We start from the raw sequence: 19,936 nt of genomic DNA, 5'->3' as shown, positions 1-19,936 counted from the left end.
TCGAAAGTCTGAACCTTAAAAAGGACTCTGCATTACCTAATGGTGATGAAACAGCTCTACCATATGTTATTGTTGCTGACGAAGTGTTTGCATTGACCAGACACGTCGTACGTCCATATACAAGAAAGAACTTTAATTATAAGAAAAAAATTTTCAATTACCGACTGACACGAGCTAGACGATTCATAGAATGTACGTTTCGTATATTAACCAATAAATGGCGTATTTTCTATAGACCTCTAATTGTATCTTTCAGACTAAAAAAAAAATTGTAAAAGCATGTTACCTCTTACATAATTTAGTGCGAATAAGAGAATTTTCACATACGCTGTCAATAAGCCGTTTAGAAGATATCAACACATCTACTTCATTAACAAGATCTGCCACTTCTGTTAGAAATTCTTTTCCAAATTATTTTACTGTTATAGGCGCACGCGTCTCTTGGCAAGACTTAAAAATTTAATTTTGTATAAACTAATTTCATTCCAACAAATATTAGGTACTTGTACAATAAAAGTTATGCAATCTGGTACCAATTTTCTTCAGTTGCCTGAATCCTTCTTTTCTTGCTCAGATATATTAGTAAAATCTGCAATCACTATTTCAACCACTCGTTCAAAAGCTCGTATTTCGTGTCAGAAATCCCAGGCATTTTTCTTCTTGTATTGCAGCTATTAATAGTTCGGTATCAATATAAATATTACTTTTTTTATCACTCATTTTATACACTCTTTAAGCAAAGGACACTATAGTAACGAGCAAAACAAACAGAACTAGTTTGTTGTGGCATGCGTATTACATGTTTTATAGTGGGCTGGTCTTTTATAAAGCATAATAAATAAAGACAGTACTGGTAAAGCATTAGGAAGGAGCAGGTGTATTATATTAACTTTAAACTGACGGTGTATTTTCCAAATAATATCTTTGAAACGATATTTTCGTTTATATCTTTTGAAGTAGTAGGTGTGAAAATAAAAATTAGTTGTATAAAACTGAAATCAAATAAAAAATAATTCCAACACTACTGTTTAAATAAAAAATAATTCCAAACAATTAGAAATATTAAACCAAATTCTTAGGTAATTAAAGCTTCAAACAGATCACCAAATTGTAATGAACAGTAACCAAGTCTATTATACAACGCATTTCTCATGGCGTTGAGTTCATCTGCCGATATGTTTTGGCTAAGTTGGATTATCTTTTCTTTCAGTTCCTCCAAGTTGGTGGCTCGCTCGAACTCATGTTTGTACAATTTCGTTTTTAGCATCCCCCAAAAATAAAAATTTAGAGCAGTTAACTCGGATTTCCAAGGGCGCAATTTTATTAAACCGTCTGTACTAATGACACGTTTAGCAAAAATTAACGCTAAATAGTCTCTAACAGCTTTTGCATTATGTGCAGGACAGCCGTCTTGTTGAAACCAAACTTCATTGAAGTTAATTTGAAGATGTTGAAGTGCAGAAATAGTTTGATTTTGCAGTAATTGGAGATATTTGCTCCGTTTAAATTGCCTTCAATGAAAAAAGAACCAATAATATGGTCTACAATGGAAGCCCATAGGAAGGCGAAAAAAAGGAAGGAACAGAACGAGATGGTTGGATGACGTGGAAGACGACCTGAAAACAATGAACATAAGACAATGGAGAAGAAGTGCACAAGAGAGATCTGAATGGAAGGACATAGCCAAACAGGCAAAGACCCATCCAGGGTTATGATGCCAAAAGAAGAAGAAGAATATGGTCTACCAAAATTCCAGTCCAAACATTCAACTTTTGTGGATATTGCGTACGCACAGACACACTCAAATGGTTATTCTCCTGAGACCAATAACGTACAACGGATGGATTATGTTTCTTGTGTATTGTGAAGGAGCACTCATATGTAAATAACAATTAAAAAAATATTTTTTTTAAAATTATTATTTGCATGGTATCTCTCCATCATAATTTCACAAAATTGCATCAGTTTAAATTGATCTTCAGGAAATATTTCTTGAGTTGCCTACACTTTATTACAATGGTAGTTGTTTCTTTTCAAAATATTCCTCACTGTTTTGGCATTCAAATCAACTTCATCGGCAATGTGTTTACTAAAACAAGGCGACGCTTCAGCCAATGCACAAACTTGAATTTCTCTAATTTCTCGTTTTTGAGAAATTTTTTTTACGCGAGGTTGATCTTATGTGCAGCATTTTTTATATCTGCCATTAGTACAGCCAAACTTTTCAAATTGATGAATAATGGGCAATACAGTTTTTTCTATAGGTATTGACCTATTTTCAAAAGCCATAATAAATAAATTGATAGTTTCTTGTACTGAATTGCCCCCAAAGTACTATTTTATTATTTTTACCTGTTCTTCTGTTGTAAAAGCATATTTAATTATTATATTTACACTTACGCAGTTACCTCCAAAAAGAAATACATAGCATAGCATTCGGCCTGTCTCGTATGCCTTTTACCATTCAAGAGAATGGATGAAGGGCGATGTTGCCAAAATTATCTTGTTTTATTCAAAATTGGGTTACAATTTCGTCAAATAAACATAAAAATCTGTAAATTTTTCATGGATTTAAGAAATTTTGTACCAGTATTTGTATCAATTAGTGTTTCATTTTTAATATCATCATCCAGTTTTGAATGGCAATATAACCGCGCCACTGATCGCCAATTTTTTGAATCAATAAAATATTTTATTTTAAATATGTAATAAGTCAACCCTGTCGCTGTTTCTTACGTATAAGCTGGATCGAAAATAATCGTCTGTCGTTCACTAATAGACGTCCATAAGGAATGTGAAGAAGAGACCAACGGGAAAATGATTGTTTTTTTTGTCTTTTCGCTGAAATAATATCTGTGTTAGATATCCTGTTAAATTCTACTATACCGACCATAAACTTTTACCTACACCGTAAATGTATGTGTTTACTGATAAAATAATTGTAACCATATTTTAGCATATCCTGAAGAAGCAAATAAATTTTGCGAAAACTTGATAAAAGAACAGAGTTTTACTTATCCTGCCCTAATAATGACTGCAACCTCAGAATAAAACTTTAGTTTGCATATACATTTTTTTGATCTTAAAAATTGTATTTCACAACGGCTTCTTAAGACCGAAAATTGAATCAAGTATTTGTGGATTTCAGTTTGTAAATAATATCAAATGAAAACATCTTTTAAAAGCGGTTTATATGTAGCTTTAATATTTTGTTTTCCATTTTATTTGATTGTCATTATACAGTGCATCTGCGTAATTTATTAAAAAAGCTAAACTGATGTTTAATTAAAAGTTTAAACTTAAATGTAAAAATGACCGTACTTACCTTTACTTCTTTGATCTTTGTGTACCATGACAAGCGCCAGTTTAGGAGCATCCTCCCGTATTTCCGCCTCTCTGGAAGCATCGTAAAGGGTAAACAAGGTCGCCAAACAGCGCAGCCTTAGTTTGCCTTTGTCGAATAGATCGGGACGTGTTTTCACGGAAAATGTTGACTGAGTGGTTTCTAGGCCCGGCAAAGCGTCGAAACGGAAGATTGACTTCTCGATTTGGACGTCGACGCCATTGTCGGATGCGTCGTAGATATCTTCGAATTCAACATCGTTGCGAAAACGGCTAGAGTGCATCTGCAAACGAAAAGCCATTATTCAGGATTTAATTTCGCTCTAGATTCGTGCATATGGTAAAGATATTTACTATTTACATGACAACTGTTTAGCAAATAATTTGTAATTATTCTTATTTTTGCTAATTCTGTTGTACTTAATACATACAGAAATATGACTACATAGACTTGTCAAGTCATAAAAATTATTATTATAAAGACAGAATATTTAAAAACATTTGTATTAATAAACGCATTATTATGAAACTAAAAATTTAATCGTAAATATTTTTTTCAGCAGCTGTCCCGAAAATAAAACTTTTGGTATAATTTATTAAATCAAAAGTATTTAATTTTTTAATTGATTTTTTTACTTTCGGGACGATTTTGGTTAGCTAGATAACGGCTTTGACAACATCAACTTTGTATTTTATTATGACAACGCTTGTCATTTAAGATTCGTGTGTTTTCGGTAAAGTCAAGAAAGAGGTATAATTGGTCTACGATTTATTTCAAAAATGGAGCAATGATAAAAATATACACTAGTGGCCAACATTCTGGAAACTTTCCAAAAATTTTAGTTTTGTTATCAGCATTCCTCTTTTTCACAAGACTTATGTTATTTATAAGTTTATCTATAATTTTATTACATTGTTTTATGCTTCTACTTAATATTTAACATCTATTTTAAGGGGGAAAATACTCTAAAAATTAAAAAATAAATAAAAAAACAGCCGTTAGCTATTAGTAGATATATTTAAAAAAAAAATGGTACAATGATTATTATCAACATAATTAGTATTTGGTAGGATAACCTTTGTTTTTTAGAACAGACTCAATTCTGCGAGGCATAGAGTTGACGAGACGAGCCAAATTTTCTGGTGAAATAACTCTAAACCAGTTTTGAATAATGGCTTCTATCAGTTCTCTTTTGTTGCTTGGGTTTCGGCGTGATACTAAGACTTTCAGCCTTGACCATAAATTTTCTATTGGATTTAGATCGGGACTATTTCCAGGCTTAGCCGTATGACAAGGCGCTCCATCCTGCTGGAAGATGCATTGTTGGGCATCCCCTTCGAACAAATCTCTGATAGTCGGCAGCAGTTTGGCTTGCAGTATCTCTTCCTGATATTTTTTTGCATTAATATTGCCCTCTATTACTGCTAAACGTCCAACTCCATTAGTGGACATGTAAGCCCATACCATGACATTCACAGGATGCTTCATAGTGACCGTAGTACACTGGGACAAAAGGTCTTCTCCCGGTCGGCGGCGAACAAACTTCACTCCGTCACTCCCAAAGATCGAGATTTTGGTTTCATAACTCCAATTTACTTTACTCCATTGTTCTTCTGTCCACTCTCTGTATGCCAAAGCCCAATCAATGCGTTTTTGCCTCTGTTTTTTGTTTAGGAACGGCTTCTTTCTAGGAATTCGTGCTCGCAATCCATTTTCACACAACTTTCTTCTGATAGTGAGGTCCGATATTTGTAATCTAGTTGATTTGACAATACCGTTAATATCTTTTGCGGATCTGCGACGATCTTCTACAGAAAGTCGGCATATTCTACACACATCGTAGTGACTAACTTTGGGTTTTCTGCCAGATCTTTTTGCTGATTTTGTCGTTCCACGTTTGCAAACTTTCATTACACCTGATTTTGTGGCGCCACCACCCAATTTTTTTGCTATTTCTTGATAATAAGTGTAACTCTCTTCTCGAAGGATAATTGCTTTGGATCTCTTCTCGAAGGATAATTGCTTTTGACAGCTGTCAAGTGATTTATGTTTAGTTTGGTTTGGAATTTTAGCATAAAGAGAATGACACCTGAACAACGCTTCTAAATTGTGCAAATTTCTTTTAAAAATCATGGTTCTTTTCGAAATACGTATCGCGCACTACGTCCATTTTATGGTCGACCGTACACTGCCTACAGAAGCAGTTGTTGCTGATGTAGAGCGTAGCATAGAGGATGAACCGAATCAGTCTATCTGCCATTGTGCACAGCAGTTGGATAAGTGCCCATCCACTTTCTGCAAGATTTTACGGAAAGATTAGTTACGTGCTTACAAAATCCAACTCGTTCAAGAGATGAAGCTACACGATCACCTAGCAAGGTGTAAATTCTGTGAATGGGCCCAAAACGAGATTGCCATTGATCCTGTTTTTTATAAACGAATTTTGTTTAGCGATGAACCACACTTTTGGTTAAATGACTATGTCAACAAACAAAACTGTCGTAGGTATTTGGAGTGAAAATAATCCTTAAGTGTATGTTGAGACACCAGTGCAACCAAAAAAAATTGATTGTTTGGTGTACTTTGTGGACTAATGGATTCATTGGTCCGTACTTTTTTAAAAATAATGCTGGTCAGAACGTTACAGTCAATGGTGACCGCTGTAAAGCCATTATTACTGACTTTTTTATTTCTCATTTCAACAACCTATGCAGAAGCTGTGGTTTCAAAAGGACGACCCAACATGTTATACAACTCGTGCCATATTTGTTTTATTGAAATAAACATTTGTTAACCGCATAGTTTCACGTTTTGGACCCGTGATTGGCCTCTTCTTTTTTGTGGGGATATGTAAAGTCGCCAGTCTATGCCAATAAGCCTGAAACGATGGACCACTTGAAGAAAAACATTCGCAGCGTTATTGCCGATATACGGCCACAAATCATCGAAAATTGGACCTCTAGATTAGACTATCTTAAAACCAGCCATGGCTGTCATACGATAAAAGTCTTATTAAAAAAAGCACCCAATATATGAGAAAAATCATTGCTTTTAACGGGTCAGCCATTGGTATACCAAGCACCTTTTAAACTGTTATATGTAATTTTTACAACAATAAAATAGCTTTTACCCTTAAAACAGATGCATTGTCCTTCTTATTTTTTTTTTGTGTTTTAGATTGATAATTTTTCTTCTATGAGGTATTTGTAACCTTTAAAGCGAAGCTCTGAAGATGGTATGTCACATGCCGAAAGTACTCAACTGATTTAAATAAAAATTTTTACACCATATTAAGTTTTTTTGAGACCTATTGTAGCTTGACCTATATTTAAGAAGTGTGTAGCAGTCATACAGTCTTTTTCCAGTAAATTATAATTTTGGTTTTAATAAGACAGCAGGAATATATTTATACAAAAAAGAATTTCAATATTTTAAAAGTAATACTCTACTTACCTTTTTATCGTTGAGAAACCAGGTTATGTTCATAGCTGGATACGAACCAGGAGTTGTGCAATTAGCCCTTAAAGTTGCTCCTGGAGCTACTTTCTGAACCTCTGCTTTTAACGCAGGTGCATCTTCAGGAACATCTGGAACAAATTTTAACCTAAAGTATTGTTGAAACAGGATCTTATAAGTTGGAACAGCATTAATTTTTGGATTGTGAGGTTTGTGGAGTAGCCTCCACAAACCTTTGTGGTGAAGCCTTTTTTTTCAAATATTGTACTGTTGACTAAAATTCTAGTTTATTTTTTGTCATCTTTCTTTAAATTTTCTTTGTTTCATACTTCAACGTTTTGAAGAGATTTGTTTCTTTAGTGAGATAATTTATTTTATTAGATTTATTTAAAAAAAAAGATTTTTTGATTTTTTGCGTTGTTTATTTATTTATAGTAAAATGCTGAGACGGGAGTTACCGAACTAGTGCCACATTATGGCATCGTCATGCGTAGCGTCAAAAAATAGCGGTTCTTCATATCGATTCATTACTCTCGATCAATTCGTTTCTAGTCATCATATATTTACTCTAAGCAAGTTTAAATTAAAAGCTGCATGAAAAATAACAAAATATAGACTTTAAATGAAAATTAAAAACTTAAGCTATATCTCTCAATAAAAGATAGAAAAACAAATGATAAAATAAGGAATCGATACTAAAATTCGATTCGTAACGATTTTCGAACGTCAAAATTTAAAAGTGAATCATAAATGTCATCCAATTATTAACAATATAAAAGCATAAAAAAACGGTCGATTCCATAACCAATTTAAAGTGAACATTAAATAAATTAAAAGTTTACTTTAAGTGTAAATTTCCGTTTCATAATACATAATTCGTTATGAACGAATTTTAAAAAATTAAATTATTCTACATTTTGAATTTAATAAACTGTTTGCCAATAAATTGTACGGATTCCGAAAAAATAAAACAACAACTTTAGCTATTGGTCATTTCACCAACAATATTTTGGAAGGGTTTGAAAAATATCTTGACACTCTTGCATCGTTTTTAGACCTTACTAAGGCTTTCGATTGTGTCACACATTGTATTCTGCTTAGAAATCTTCCATAATATAAATGCTATCTAATGATAATGCTTTCCTAATGATGCTATTCAACTAATTGATTCATACATATCAAATAGTGATCAGTATATTCATTTCAACTAGTGTGTTTCTCAAAAACAATCTCTGTTGTTTGGTGTCCCTCAAGGCTCGGTTTTGGGTCCAATATTATTTCTTATCTATATTAATGATCTAATGTACTTTCAAAATATAACAATTAACACTATTTTATTTGGTGATTGTACTACTTTCTATGTAAGCTATCACTCTTTTGAATTCGACAGTCTTGACTGTCGAATTCAAACAATACCAAACATCTAAAAAAAAATTATTTAATTTATTTTTAACTAACTGTCTCTCTTTGAACAACTCTAAATCACAAAGTGTTAATTTTACTTTAAGAAATAAACTGGTGTTGGAAACGTTGCTCTACCACAATGTTCAACCTAAGCGAAGTTTCTGGGGATACATTTGGATGCAGGATTAACCTGGAAACAACATATAGTTAATCTATCTAAAACAACTTTTATTTTTCAGGAACCTTGTAAAAGTGACCTTCAGGGAAATTATTTTAACAACTTATCATAGTAATTTCCATTCTCATCTGCGTTATGCTATACTCTCCTGGGGTCACTCGTGTCATATTGTTAAAATTTTTGCACAACAAATAAAGTGTGTTTATATTATCTCTGGACTCTGTTAAACAGCAGATTGTAGGAACTCCTTTAGAGCTTTTAAAACTTTAAACTTTTAGAATCTCTAAACTTTAAAACTTTAGAGATTCTAAAATTCCCTTGTGTATATATTATGCAGTGTTTGTTGCACATTAAACAAAATCTTAGCCAATACAATGCGCATGTAGATTTTCACAATTATCCCACCAGACACAACAATAATCTTATACCAGAATTTGGCCGACCTGAGAGATCCAGAAATGGTTCAAGGTGTTTAGCCATAAAATTCTACAACCTAGTGCCAACTAGAATAAAAGATCTTAATTTTCATCAGTTCAAGGCAAAAATTAAGATTTACCTTACAGTGAATGCCTTTTTTACATATATTATGAAGAATATTTTATTATAACAATATAAGTTAAAACAATGTATCTATGTTTCATATTTATAGTTGTGTGTATATTGACATATTTTTTATCTTTGACTTGTAAAAAATACTTTTGTATTAATTTCTTATCAATAAACTATCTATCTTAATTTTAAAAACAGTATTTAAATTTTTAAACTACAGAAGAGATAGTATGGGAATTAACCACAATTTTAATTTAAAATACGTATATTTTAACATTTAGATTTCCACCTCGGATTTGTATTGTGAGAATGATTCCCGAACCGGAAATAGAAATGATTAAATAAACATATTTTATACAACAATTATGGCTAATTCCCAAGAAACTAGTAAATTAAAGTACAGAACTATTTATGCCTAACTGAGCACAAGTTAACCTATGTTTTAGTTATGATCGTAATTTATACAAAAAGTGCAAGTAAAAAGTCTGATTTATTTTGTGAAAGTTGTGCATATCGATAAAAAAAGGCAGTAAGTGCCCAACGAGATATTATTTTTCACTTAATTATTCCAAATAACGAACATTTTATTGTATATACCAATAATATTATATTAACCAAGAAATTTTCAATAGAGGTTTAAATTAATAAGAACTGGTTGGGTTCCCATCAGGGGACAGGGCCGCACTCACGCTTGCGGATAACACCTGTTATTTTAAAATAATTTTACCGAAGCAAGCATGGATATAAGTAATTCACAACAACTTGATTCCGAACCATCTCAATATAAAAGAAATATACCAAAAAGCTACTCAGCAGTGACAAATCAATTTAAATTTCCTTCCAAAGAACAAGCACTAGTGTTTAGTGCAATTGAAAATACTCTGCTTCAAGACTACCTAATTCCTCTTGGTAATATAATTCTACCAAAAAATATCATTTTCGCCTCCCGCCTATTCAACAACCGAATTTGCATGTACCTTGCCAACAAAAATATCCTAGATGAGTTTCTAGATAACCATGGTCAAATCACTATCCGAGGAGAAGTTTTAAGAGCTAGACGGCTTATAACACCTGCTGAAAGAATTGTTATGTCAAACGTATGCCCGACCATTCCACATAATATTCTTGAAAAACTCCCATAACATTTCTAAAAATCGGTGCTAATCTTCCCGATTATAGCCATATTCTAAGCTTTATACGGCAAGTATATATTAGCCCTCATAATTTAACCATTCCAAGCGCCATAACAATAACATTCGAAAACACAAACTACACAGAATTCTTTTCACAAGATGGAAACGTCTGCTTTAAATGTAAAAAACCAGGACACGTGGCAGCAGCCTGCACCGAACCTTCAAATATATCTGAAATACAACAAACTCCACTAAGTTCTACAACTTCTAATATTACAACTATAGCTGATTTAACTGCACAAACTGTAACAGAAACGCTTCCTACACAGTCGTGTTCCTTTGCCAGTGAAATTATCCAACCTTCAATGTCGCCGTCTAACCAAACTCTACCTCTATTATCACACCAAAGAACCATTTTACAACATACCGAGTCAGAATTACCCAATGTAAATACAGAAGAAACAGGAAACAAAGAAACGCATTCAAGACGCTCTATAAATGAAGTCACCTATCCAGAAACTGACACTGCACCTCAAGAAAGCCCATTTGTAACACCAAAATCCACAGGGATTCGAAAAAAGCCAAAGAAAACTAAACCTGTAGAAATGCATTCGGATTTATCCTTTTCATTTATGATAGAACCAGCCAAAACCCTCATCAATAATCACGAACCACCATTTCCACTGAACAGTGAACAATTAGCCCTCCTACTAGACAACACCACCGGCTTATCTAATCCCATAATCTCGATCAAAGATTTTACTCCTGATTTGCTAGGTCTCTCTCACATATTAAAACAAATCCGTCCCTATTTAAAAGAAAGGTCAATAAAATCAAGACTAACTAACTTAAATAAAAAAATATTTGCTTATCTTGTAGAGGTGGGCTCTGAATTAGAAAGTGATGCATCACAAACCAGCACTTATTAGCAGCTATCGTTTAGTTTTTAATTTTTTTTTATTTAAATATTTTATTTCTTACATTCAACTCGATCATACAATGGAATATCGATGGATTCTTTCATCGCTTGGCTATGCTACAGATTATCATTGCCGAAAACTGTCCAGGCATAATCTGTCTACAAGAGATCAATTTAAAACCCCAACAGAAATACAGTCCTAAATAATACATATTCTTTCGTAAAGACAGGATGCTTGTTAACCATGCTAGTGGTGGTGTTATGACATAAGTAAAAAAATCTTTCGATGCAAATTTATTTCCCGTAGTAAGCAATTTAGAATCTATAGTCATCAAAATTGATTCATTGATGTCATTTTATCTATGTAATATCTGCATTCCTCTCAACTCACAGGTAAATTATGCAGATATACTGCACCTTATACACCAAATTCCAACACCACATATAGTCGTCGGTGACTTTAATGGACACAATATAATATGGGGATCTTCTAACACAAATAAGATGGGAAGAATAATAGAAAACCTAATACATAACGTTAATTTAAATTTTCTGAATGATGGAACCCCCACGAGGTTCAACTCAGCATCAAGAGAATCCTCGGCAATTAACCTAAGTCTCTGTGATTCAATTTTAACTCCTACTTATCCTGGGAAGTTTTGTCGTTCAGCTATGGCAGCGACCATTACCCCATAAAAATCTGCAATACTAACACCCTACCGGAACCAAAAGACACCTTTGTCTTAAAATGGAAAACAGAAAAGGCTGATTGGGTGAGTTTTTCAACATATATTGATAATTCCGTAGAAAGCTGTGAAATAAATTACTGTGATATCGATAGAATAATCACCAATTTTAATGACTTAATACTAAAAAGTGCAGGACTCTACATTCAAAAAACAAAAAAAATTCACAATCATCATCCAGTACCATGGTGGAAAAAGGATTGCAAAGAAGCAATACAGCAAAGTAAAAAAGCTTTAAATAGGTTTAAACGGCAGAAAACCCAAGAAAGTAAAATAGAATTCAAACGATTAAAAGCTAGAGCCCAATTAATCATAAAAAATTCAAAAAAAAAGCCTCATGGTCAAAATACATCTCAGAAATAAACAGTTCTACTCCAATGAGCGAAGTTTGGAAAAGGGTAAAGAAAATTTTCAGTATAAAGTATTCTTCATCAATTAACACTCTTAAAATAAACAATACCACAGTCTCTTCTTCACAAGACATTGCTAAAACTCTTGATTCCACCTTTGAACAACATTCCTCTAGCGAAAACTACGACATTAATTTTAGGGACTACAAGCTAAAGAAAGAACGCACCATCTTGTCTCTAGAAGAATCCCACGAAAACCCCCTATCTCAACATCTTACTATTATAGAACAAAATAACTCCTTATAAGATATGAAAAACTCAAGTCCAGGACCCGACAATATTCCTGTTGTATTCCTAAAGCATTTATTAACCTTAGCAAAACAACATCTACTACAAATTTTCAATCAAATTTGGCAACAACGTCAATATCTGTTCTAATAATTGCTGTCACCATTGTAGAAGACGCCTGTCTCGCATATCCTTATCAATGCATCTACAATTCTTAGCGAGCGGGGCAAGGCTTACTGGTTCCACTAGCCTGGACTGACTTGTTTCGCCCTCGCGGATTTACAAGAGGGTAGGGTGATTTTGGGAGGAAGGGGATTAAGGACTTCTCGGATTCAGGTCCTGCAAAGAGTGAGAAGCTATGGGCTTACGTTAGAAGCTGGAGCACTGCATAAGCGAAAATGTGTATCTCTTCTAGTCTCTACCTGTAACGGCCGGGAAGAACAAAAAAAAACAAATTTCGAGTGTACAATGTATTAAATAGACTGAATACTACAAAATATCGAGGGAGACGAGAAGAGACAAAGCAAGGAATTAAAAGGCGGACAATTCCGTATTATTAGATATACCTAGAATACGCCTCCAGTCCTACAGGGATTCGAGATTAGTCAGATGAATAACGGCGCGGTATCGCGTACTTTCGAATCTTCAGATACCGGCACTTCTACGTCACACTATCCCGTCAAGTTAAATAGCGCGCTCACTGGCTGCGTATCGTCCGATCTCCCGTACTTCTTGCGTGGGGCGCTCTCGAGTGCCACCTTCCCACTAGTCTCCGCTGGCCCGCTTGTTCGGTTTTTTATGAGCCCGTATTCTCAATTTTCAGTCGTAGTACCAAGGTCGAGTTATTGTTTTTTTTTGCTGACTGAGTCCTCGTGTTATTTTTCAGCGAAGGTCTATGTTTTTCAAACGTGGTTTTTTTTCTTTTAAGCAACCGTGGTGACCTGATATTTGAGACTCGTGTAATACATTTAAACTAGGTCTAGTTTTCAATCTTTGTTTAATGTAAAAATATATACATCAACTATGTTACCCACCAGCTATGAATTTATTTGTTCTTTAATCAATTTGGAATATGTAATAATTACCTAAATAATTATTACTCTTTTCTAGGCCAATTACCCCTTAATTTTTCCTTCTTTATTTTCATGCTATGTTTACATTACACCGTCTATATGGGCAAAAACCACAATTTTGCCGTTTTTAAAATCCAGAAAGCCTCGACTTGATCCAGAATCATACAGACCCATCTCTCTAACATGTGTCATGGCTAAATTAATAGAGAAAATAGTCAATGCCCGGCTTATGTGGACACTGGAAAAATCTCATTTCTTTTTACCAGAGCAAAACGGCTTCAGACGTAATCGGTCAGCAATAGACAATACCGTAGACTTACAAAGTGATGTCCAAGAAGCGTTAGCAATGAATCAAATGTGCATAGCTATTTTCTTCGATATAAAAAAAGCCTTCAATACGTGTTGGAGATTCAACATCATTAAAAAATTGCACGCATCCGATATTAGAGGATACTGCTTAGCCTATATCGAAAATTTGTTAAAAGACTTTTCTTTCCAAGTAAGAGTTAATAACGTTTATTCTGATTTTTATACTGCAAAAAACGGTACCCCACAAGGCTAGTACTTAGTCCCACCCTATTCCCAGTTGCCATAAACAACATATTAAACAAACTACATAAACCTCTCAAAGCTCGCCTCTATGCCGACGATTTAGTGGTGTACATTAAAGGAGAAAGGTATAGAAAGCTTACATTCCGAGACTGGAGAACCATCATTGCAGTATAGGCAGGCACTTTTAACACTTTCTCACGCTTCTTCTGTAGCTGCTAATAAGGATCATCCACTCTTCGAAAATACTTTTTCAAAAATAATCTTGACTTTCTCTTTAATAAACCTCGTACTGGAAAACCTTATTACACAGGAGTAAGATCAATTGTGAATAATTTTGATACAACAATCCCAGATGTATTTCACTGTAACATCCAACATTCGACTCCATGGTTGATAAGCATCCCAAATTGCAACACCTTTTTAATAGAGTTCTCCAAAAAATGCAATAACAACATACGAATCAAAAACAAAATAAATGAGATTCTTGAACGAGACTACCTTAACTGCACAAACATCATTACCGATGCATCTAAATCTACTGATGGCATTGGTTGTGCATTTGTTACTCCAACGTCTACTTTCAAATTTAAACTACTGTCTAGCTCAAGTGTTTTCACCGATGAACTGTTTGCTTTGTACCGTGCCCTAAAACATGCAAACCTCCTAAGAATTTCAAAACCTCTGTTTCTCGCCGACTCGCTCAGCTCTCTTCTTACAATACAGCATCTGTATCCTAAACAGCCATTGGAGCAACTAATAAAAACTGAACTACAAATCGCCCAAGAGAACCACATAACTCCTAAGTTTATATGGATCCCATCGGATATAGGAATTAGGTAAGAGTGTATGTAAAGATCTCAAAACGTTTTTTAAACAAAAAGTGATGAGTCAGTGGCAGCGCGAATGGTTTCTATCGCAATCTAAATTAAGATCGCTAAAACCAGATACACGACAGTGGAAAACTAGTGTTAGTACACGGTTTATTCAAACAGTTCTAACGCGACTACATATAGAAGACACTAGAATAACACACTCGTATTTACTTTCGGCCAGTGAACGCCCGCTGTGCGACCTATGTGTCTCTTACCGTCGTCCATTTGTTAATTGGGTGTCCAAAATACCATGGAAAACGTTCAATAAACAATATACCAAATACTCTACCAGATTTATTAGGAGAAAACTGTCACGTAAAATACTTATTAAATTACCTAAGGTCAATTCATATTTTGTATCAGATTTAAAGTTTTGTTTACTGAGTAATAACCTTTTGGTGGAAGCGGCAATGTTTCTTCTTAAAAAAAACTATTTATGTGCCAGGCCCAGTATTTTAGGTCTGACATCTAGATAAAATAGAGTCATTAAGCAACTGGTACATAAAATAAAGCTAAATATTACAGAATAGGAATTCTTAATACTTACATATAAACTTTTAAAAAATAATGATGAGTTTGAATATAAAGATATCTAATAATTGATGCAGATAACATTCAATTTTTTTAGAATTTTGAGTATGTCGTAAATATGTAAAAACTAAACTATATAATAAGTTTACAAAATACACACATATGCCCAGTGTGCCAGTATCTCTATTAATATTATTGTTTTAAATTTTCAGTTTAGCTTTTGTCAAAAAAAAACTAGCGAATTTTGGTGTTTACAAAACCAAGCGTTTGTTTCAAAGCTAAATAAACCAGATATAAATTTTACCAATGTTTCTAAAAAGTTAACTGAAAAGGCCGGGAATTTTGGCGGTATTTAAATTGTTAATCCATATAATCAATATATGATATATCGACATTGTAAATATTCTGTGTTTGCATTCGGCAGTTTGTTTAATAAGTTTTCAATTTTTAATGAATGGTTTTTCCGCCGAAGGTAAATTACAAAAAATTATCTTTTTGGATTTACAACTTGATGATATTTACAGTAATACATCTATACAGTCTATACCGTTTTAAAAATTATAAATCCGATTTGGTAGTAAAGAATAAATATGTTTTTTAAAGATTTTAGGTGAAAAAGTGTACATTACGTAGTAACTTTTTTAAACGTAGTCTGTGTTATAAAGTGTGCCAGAAACAACTTGCTAGTATATGTAATAGCATTCGTTGTTATTCATTTATGATACTTTAAAAAGGAAAAAACAGGGAAAAGAGAAAAAAAAATTTTGAACTTTTTCATTTAGATTGTTGACTATGTGATTCATTTTTTGCCAATATTAGATATCCCAAGACGAAAAAAGGCGACAATTGATCCAGTAAGACCTGTCTCTAACTCTGGCCGATGTCATTATCATCATAATCATCATCATCATCAGCAATTAGCTCTGATCTGTCGATTGTTCAACATAGGTCTCCTCCAGATATTTCCATATATTTCTCTGTACCGACACTCACAATTCTTTTGAAGTCGTCTGTCAGTCAAGCAATTTTTTGTCCATCTGTCGTGCTTCGTTTGTGCAACATGTCGTGCCCAAGTGCTTGCATACGGTCTAGGATTCTGCCCTCATAAGCTAAAAGGCTCTAACTCCACCATTTTTGTAAATGTCTTTTATGGTCATTTATAAATCGGCGTATAAAAATACACCTATAAATGTAGTTAGATTGTCTCAAATCCATCAAAATGACGAGTTATTGTGAAATATATATTGGCCCCAAATCCAGTTTGGTGTTATTTTTGTTAAAAGTAAGCCCTTTGTAGCGAAAAAGATCTAAAAGTACAACAAATCCACAAACATTAAATTGGTATTTAGGGCTATTTTTCTTCAACTTACGCCTATGAATATGGAATTAAGGCCGTCTTCTGTGAAATACCGCGGAATAGTTTTTGGAGTTACGGTAATCTTTCATCAAATGTTATGGCGTGACTGGCTGTTTTGACGTGGCTCTTGCCAGTTTCATTGTCATTAATTGTTTGACGCTGACGAGTACTACTTCTTTCGTATGTGGATTTAATTTTGTTTAGTTGTAATTTTAAGGTCCCTTTTTCCCAAGAAGATATAATATCCATTTTATTTTGCGCATCATTTAATCAGGTAAGTTCATTCATATTATGTATTTAAAGATATTCAGTTATCAGTAAATTTGTACCTACGTTAACCTCAAAATGTAATAGTCTAGGTTCTTAAATCTAATTTTGATTGACCAACATTGTTGCTTAACTAATATTACCAATTTGGACACAGTTTAAAAGTTGCTTGCTAAAATATTTAAAACATAATATATATATATAGTAAAAACAGAAAATGAAACTTCTAAAATCACAGTTAAAAAAGGGTGAAAAATACTGACTTTATAAAAAAAATTATTAAATGAACGTTACACAAACACTAAGATATTTTAACAGAAATTAAAGTTGTGTTTCTATTTCTCACTTTAAAAAATTTCATAGTATTAGATTATCTTCCCGTTAGTTTGGATTAATATTTTTAAAGAATTTCCACTTATAGCCAAAATTAAACTTAGTTTAAAGAAAGTACAAAGACCAAAAATTATGAAGTACGATATTAACCAACTGAAAAATAAAACAGTAAAGGAAAAGGTACAAAAACGCCTAAAAGAAAAAACGTGGGCTCGTACAGAAAAACCATGGGCCCGTACAGAAACAGATAACACAGATGTAGAACTAGAAAATTTGCACAAAGTAAGTCAAGAAATAACAGAGTAATACTTAAAACCTGAAAGAACAAATAAAAAGGAATGGATGACGGAGGAGATTTTATGTATGATGGAAGACAGAAGAAACGCTAAAGATAATAAGAATTACTACAACAACATAAATAACGAAATAAAAAGGGCTATTAAAATAGCAAAAGAAAATTGGTTTAGCTCGAAGTGTACAGAGATAGAGCCATTACAACAAAAACATGATTCATTTAACCTCAATAAAAAGATTAAAGAAGCGGCAGGCTTATATAAACACAAGAACACTGGATTTCTGAGAGATAATTAGGGAAACATATTACTGGAACATAAAAGAGATATTTGGATTAAATACGTAGAAAAAACTTTTGAAGATATACGAAGTAACACTGGTATTACAACAAACACCAATTGCGAATCTGGACCACCATTTACAGTCGAAGAAGTAAAATATGCCATCAAAAGCACCAAAGATGGTAAAGCAGTAGGCCCTGATAATTTTCACTCAGAATTCCTAACTCTTATGGACTATGATGGCATAAAATGGTTAACAAATATATCTAACAGTATATACGATACGAGCGTGGTTCGTGTCAACTTTTATAAATCTTCCAAAATAACCCAATGCGAGAAAGTGCGAAGACTATAGAATTATAAGCCTTATGAGCCATTTACTTAAAACATTTCTAAAGGTCATTCACAAAAGAATATATACAAAATGTGAGGAACAACTAACAAGAACACAATTCGGATTTCGTGATGCTCTGGGAACACAAGAGGCCCTTTTTGCTGTACAGGTGCTATTTCAGAGATGCAGGGATGTGAATTGTGACATATACGTATGCTTTATAGATTACCAGAAGGCATTTGACAGAGTAAAACATGACAAATAATTAACTCTAATGCAAGGAATTGGAATTGACAACAAAGATCTTAGAATTATCAGAAACATTTACTACAATCAAACGGCCAAAATCAAAATAGAAGACCAGTTAACTGATAAAATTGCAATAGAACGTGGAGTACGACAGGGCTGTATTTTGTCTCCATTGTTGTTCAACATTTATTCTGAATGGGTATTTAAGGAAGCTTTAGACGGTTGTGCGGAAGGAATACTAATAAACGGTGAATGGTTGAATAAAATTAGATATGCAGATGACACTATAGTTTTTGCGGATAATCTGAATGACTTACAGATATTAACAAATCGCATAACAGAAGTCAGCAACAGATACGGACTAGCTCTTAACATAAAGAAAACCAAATTTATGACAATTAGTAAAAAACCAATACTAAACGCTCATCTTACAATCAACCAACAGAATATCGAAAGAGTCGAGCAATATACATATCTAGGCACCAATTTAAATGGCCAATGGGACCACTCAACAGAAATTAAACAGCGAATAATAAAAGCAAAAGCAGCATTCGTTAGAATAAGAACCATTTTCAACAGTCGAGACATATCATTAAAAACAAAATGCCGTCTATTGAATTGCTACATATTCACAGTTCTGCTCTACATAATGGAAGCATGGACACTGACTGTTTCATCTATGAATCGGCTCGAAGCTTTTGAAATGTGGTGTTATAGGCGCATCTTACGTATATCCTGGGTTGACAGAGTTACTAATGTGGAGGTCCTGCGTAGAATGGGGAAAGAATGTGAAATTCTCATGACCGTCAAAACTAAAAAGTTGGAATATCTAGGACTGTAATGAGAAATCAGGAACGTTACGGCCTTCTCCAGCTGATTCTCCAAGGTAAAGTAAATGGTAAGAGAGGACCGGGAAGAAAACGTATTTCCTGGCTTCAAAATTTACGAAAGTGGTATAACACGACTACCACTGAACTATTCCGCGCTGCAATAAATAAAGTAAAGATAGCCGTGATGATCGCCAACATCCGGAACGGATAGGCACTTTAAGAAGAAGAACAAAAATTATAACATGGATTTAGTTATTTGTTTTGAGCTAGTCAGTTCATCTTTCGCATAAAATCTAACGATTTTTTTATGTATTTCAGGTTTACAGGGACATTTTAAAACGTTGAAGCAATGATACCTAGACGTAATTTATCAAGAGTAGCTTTAATGCTATCAATGTTGTCTGAACGATAAAATCAACAACTCATTGATGTTCTCAATAAGACTGAATCCAACTTAAAGATCCGCAACCAATGGCAGATGATAGTGCAATTTCCTTAACTATAGAGGCTCAATTTGAAACCGAAATAATACCTGCTTATCAAGTGGTTGAAGAAGATATGGACTCCTTAAATTTTCTGCAACCTGCGAAACTTTTA

At 33.5% G+C, this 19,936-nt stretch overlaps 1 protein-coding gene across 4 annotated transcripts in view; it reads right to left on the bottom strand.

Moving 5' to 3' along the window:
• The window catches only part of LOC140439953 (uncharacterized), a 772,922-nt gene that overhangs the window by 14,201 nt on the left and 738,785 nt on the right, over window positions 1–19,936 (bottom strand). For all 4 annotated transcript variants that reach the window (XM_072530146.1, XM_072530147.1, XM_072530148.1 and 1 more), the window contains 2 exons: window positions 6,797–6,930; window positions 3,326–3,626 (listed from right to left, as the gene is read on the bottom strand). In XM_072530146.1, the coding sequence (XP_072386247.1) occupies window positions 3,326–3,626; window positions 6,797–6,930 (435 nt within the window). The remainder of the gene's footprint in view (window positions 1–3,325; window positions 3,627–6,796; window positions 6,931–19,936) is intronic.

This window comes from Diabrotica undecimpunctata, chromosome 4 (genome assembly GCF_040954645.1).
Source record: "Diabrotica undecimpunctata isolate CICGRU chromosome 4, icDiaUnde3, whole genome shotgun sequence".
NCBI classification, from domain to species: Eukaryota; Metazoa; Arthropoda; class Insecta; order Coleoptera; family Chrysomelidae; genus Diabrotica; species Diabrotica undecimpunctata.
This window is presented reverse-complemented; position numbering and strand designations above follow the sequence as displayed.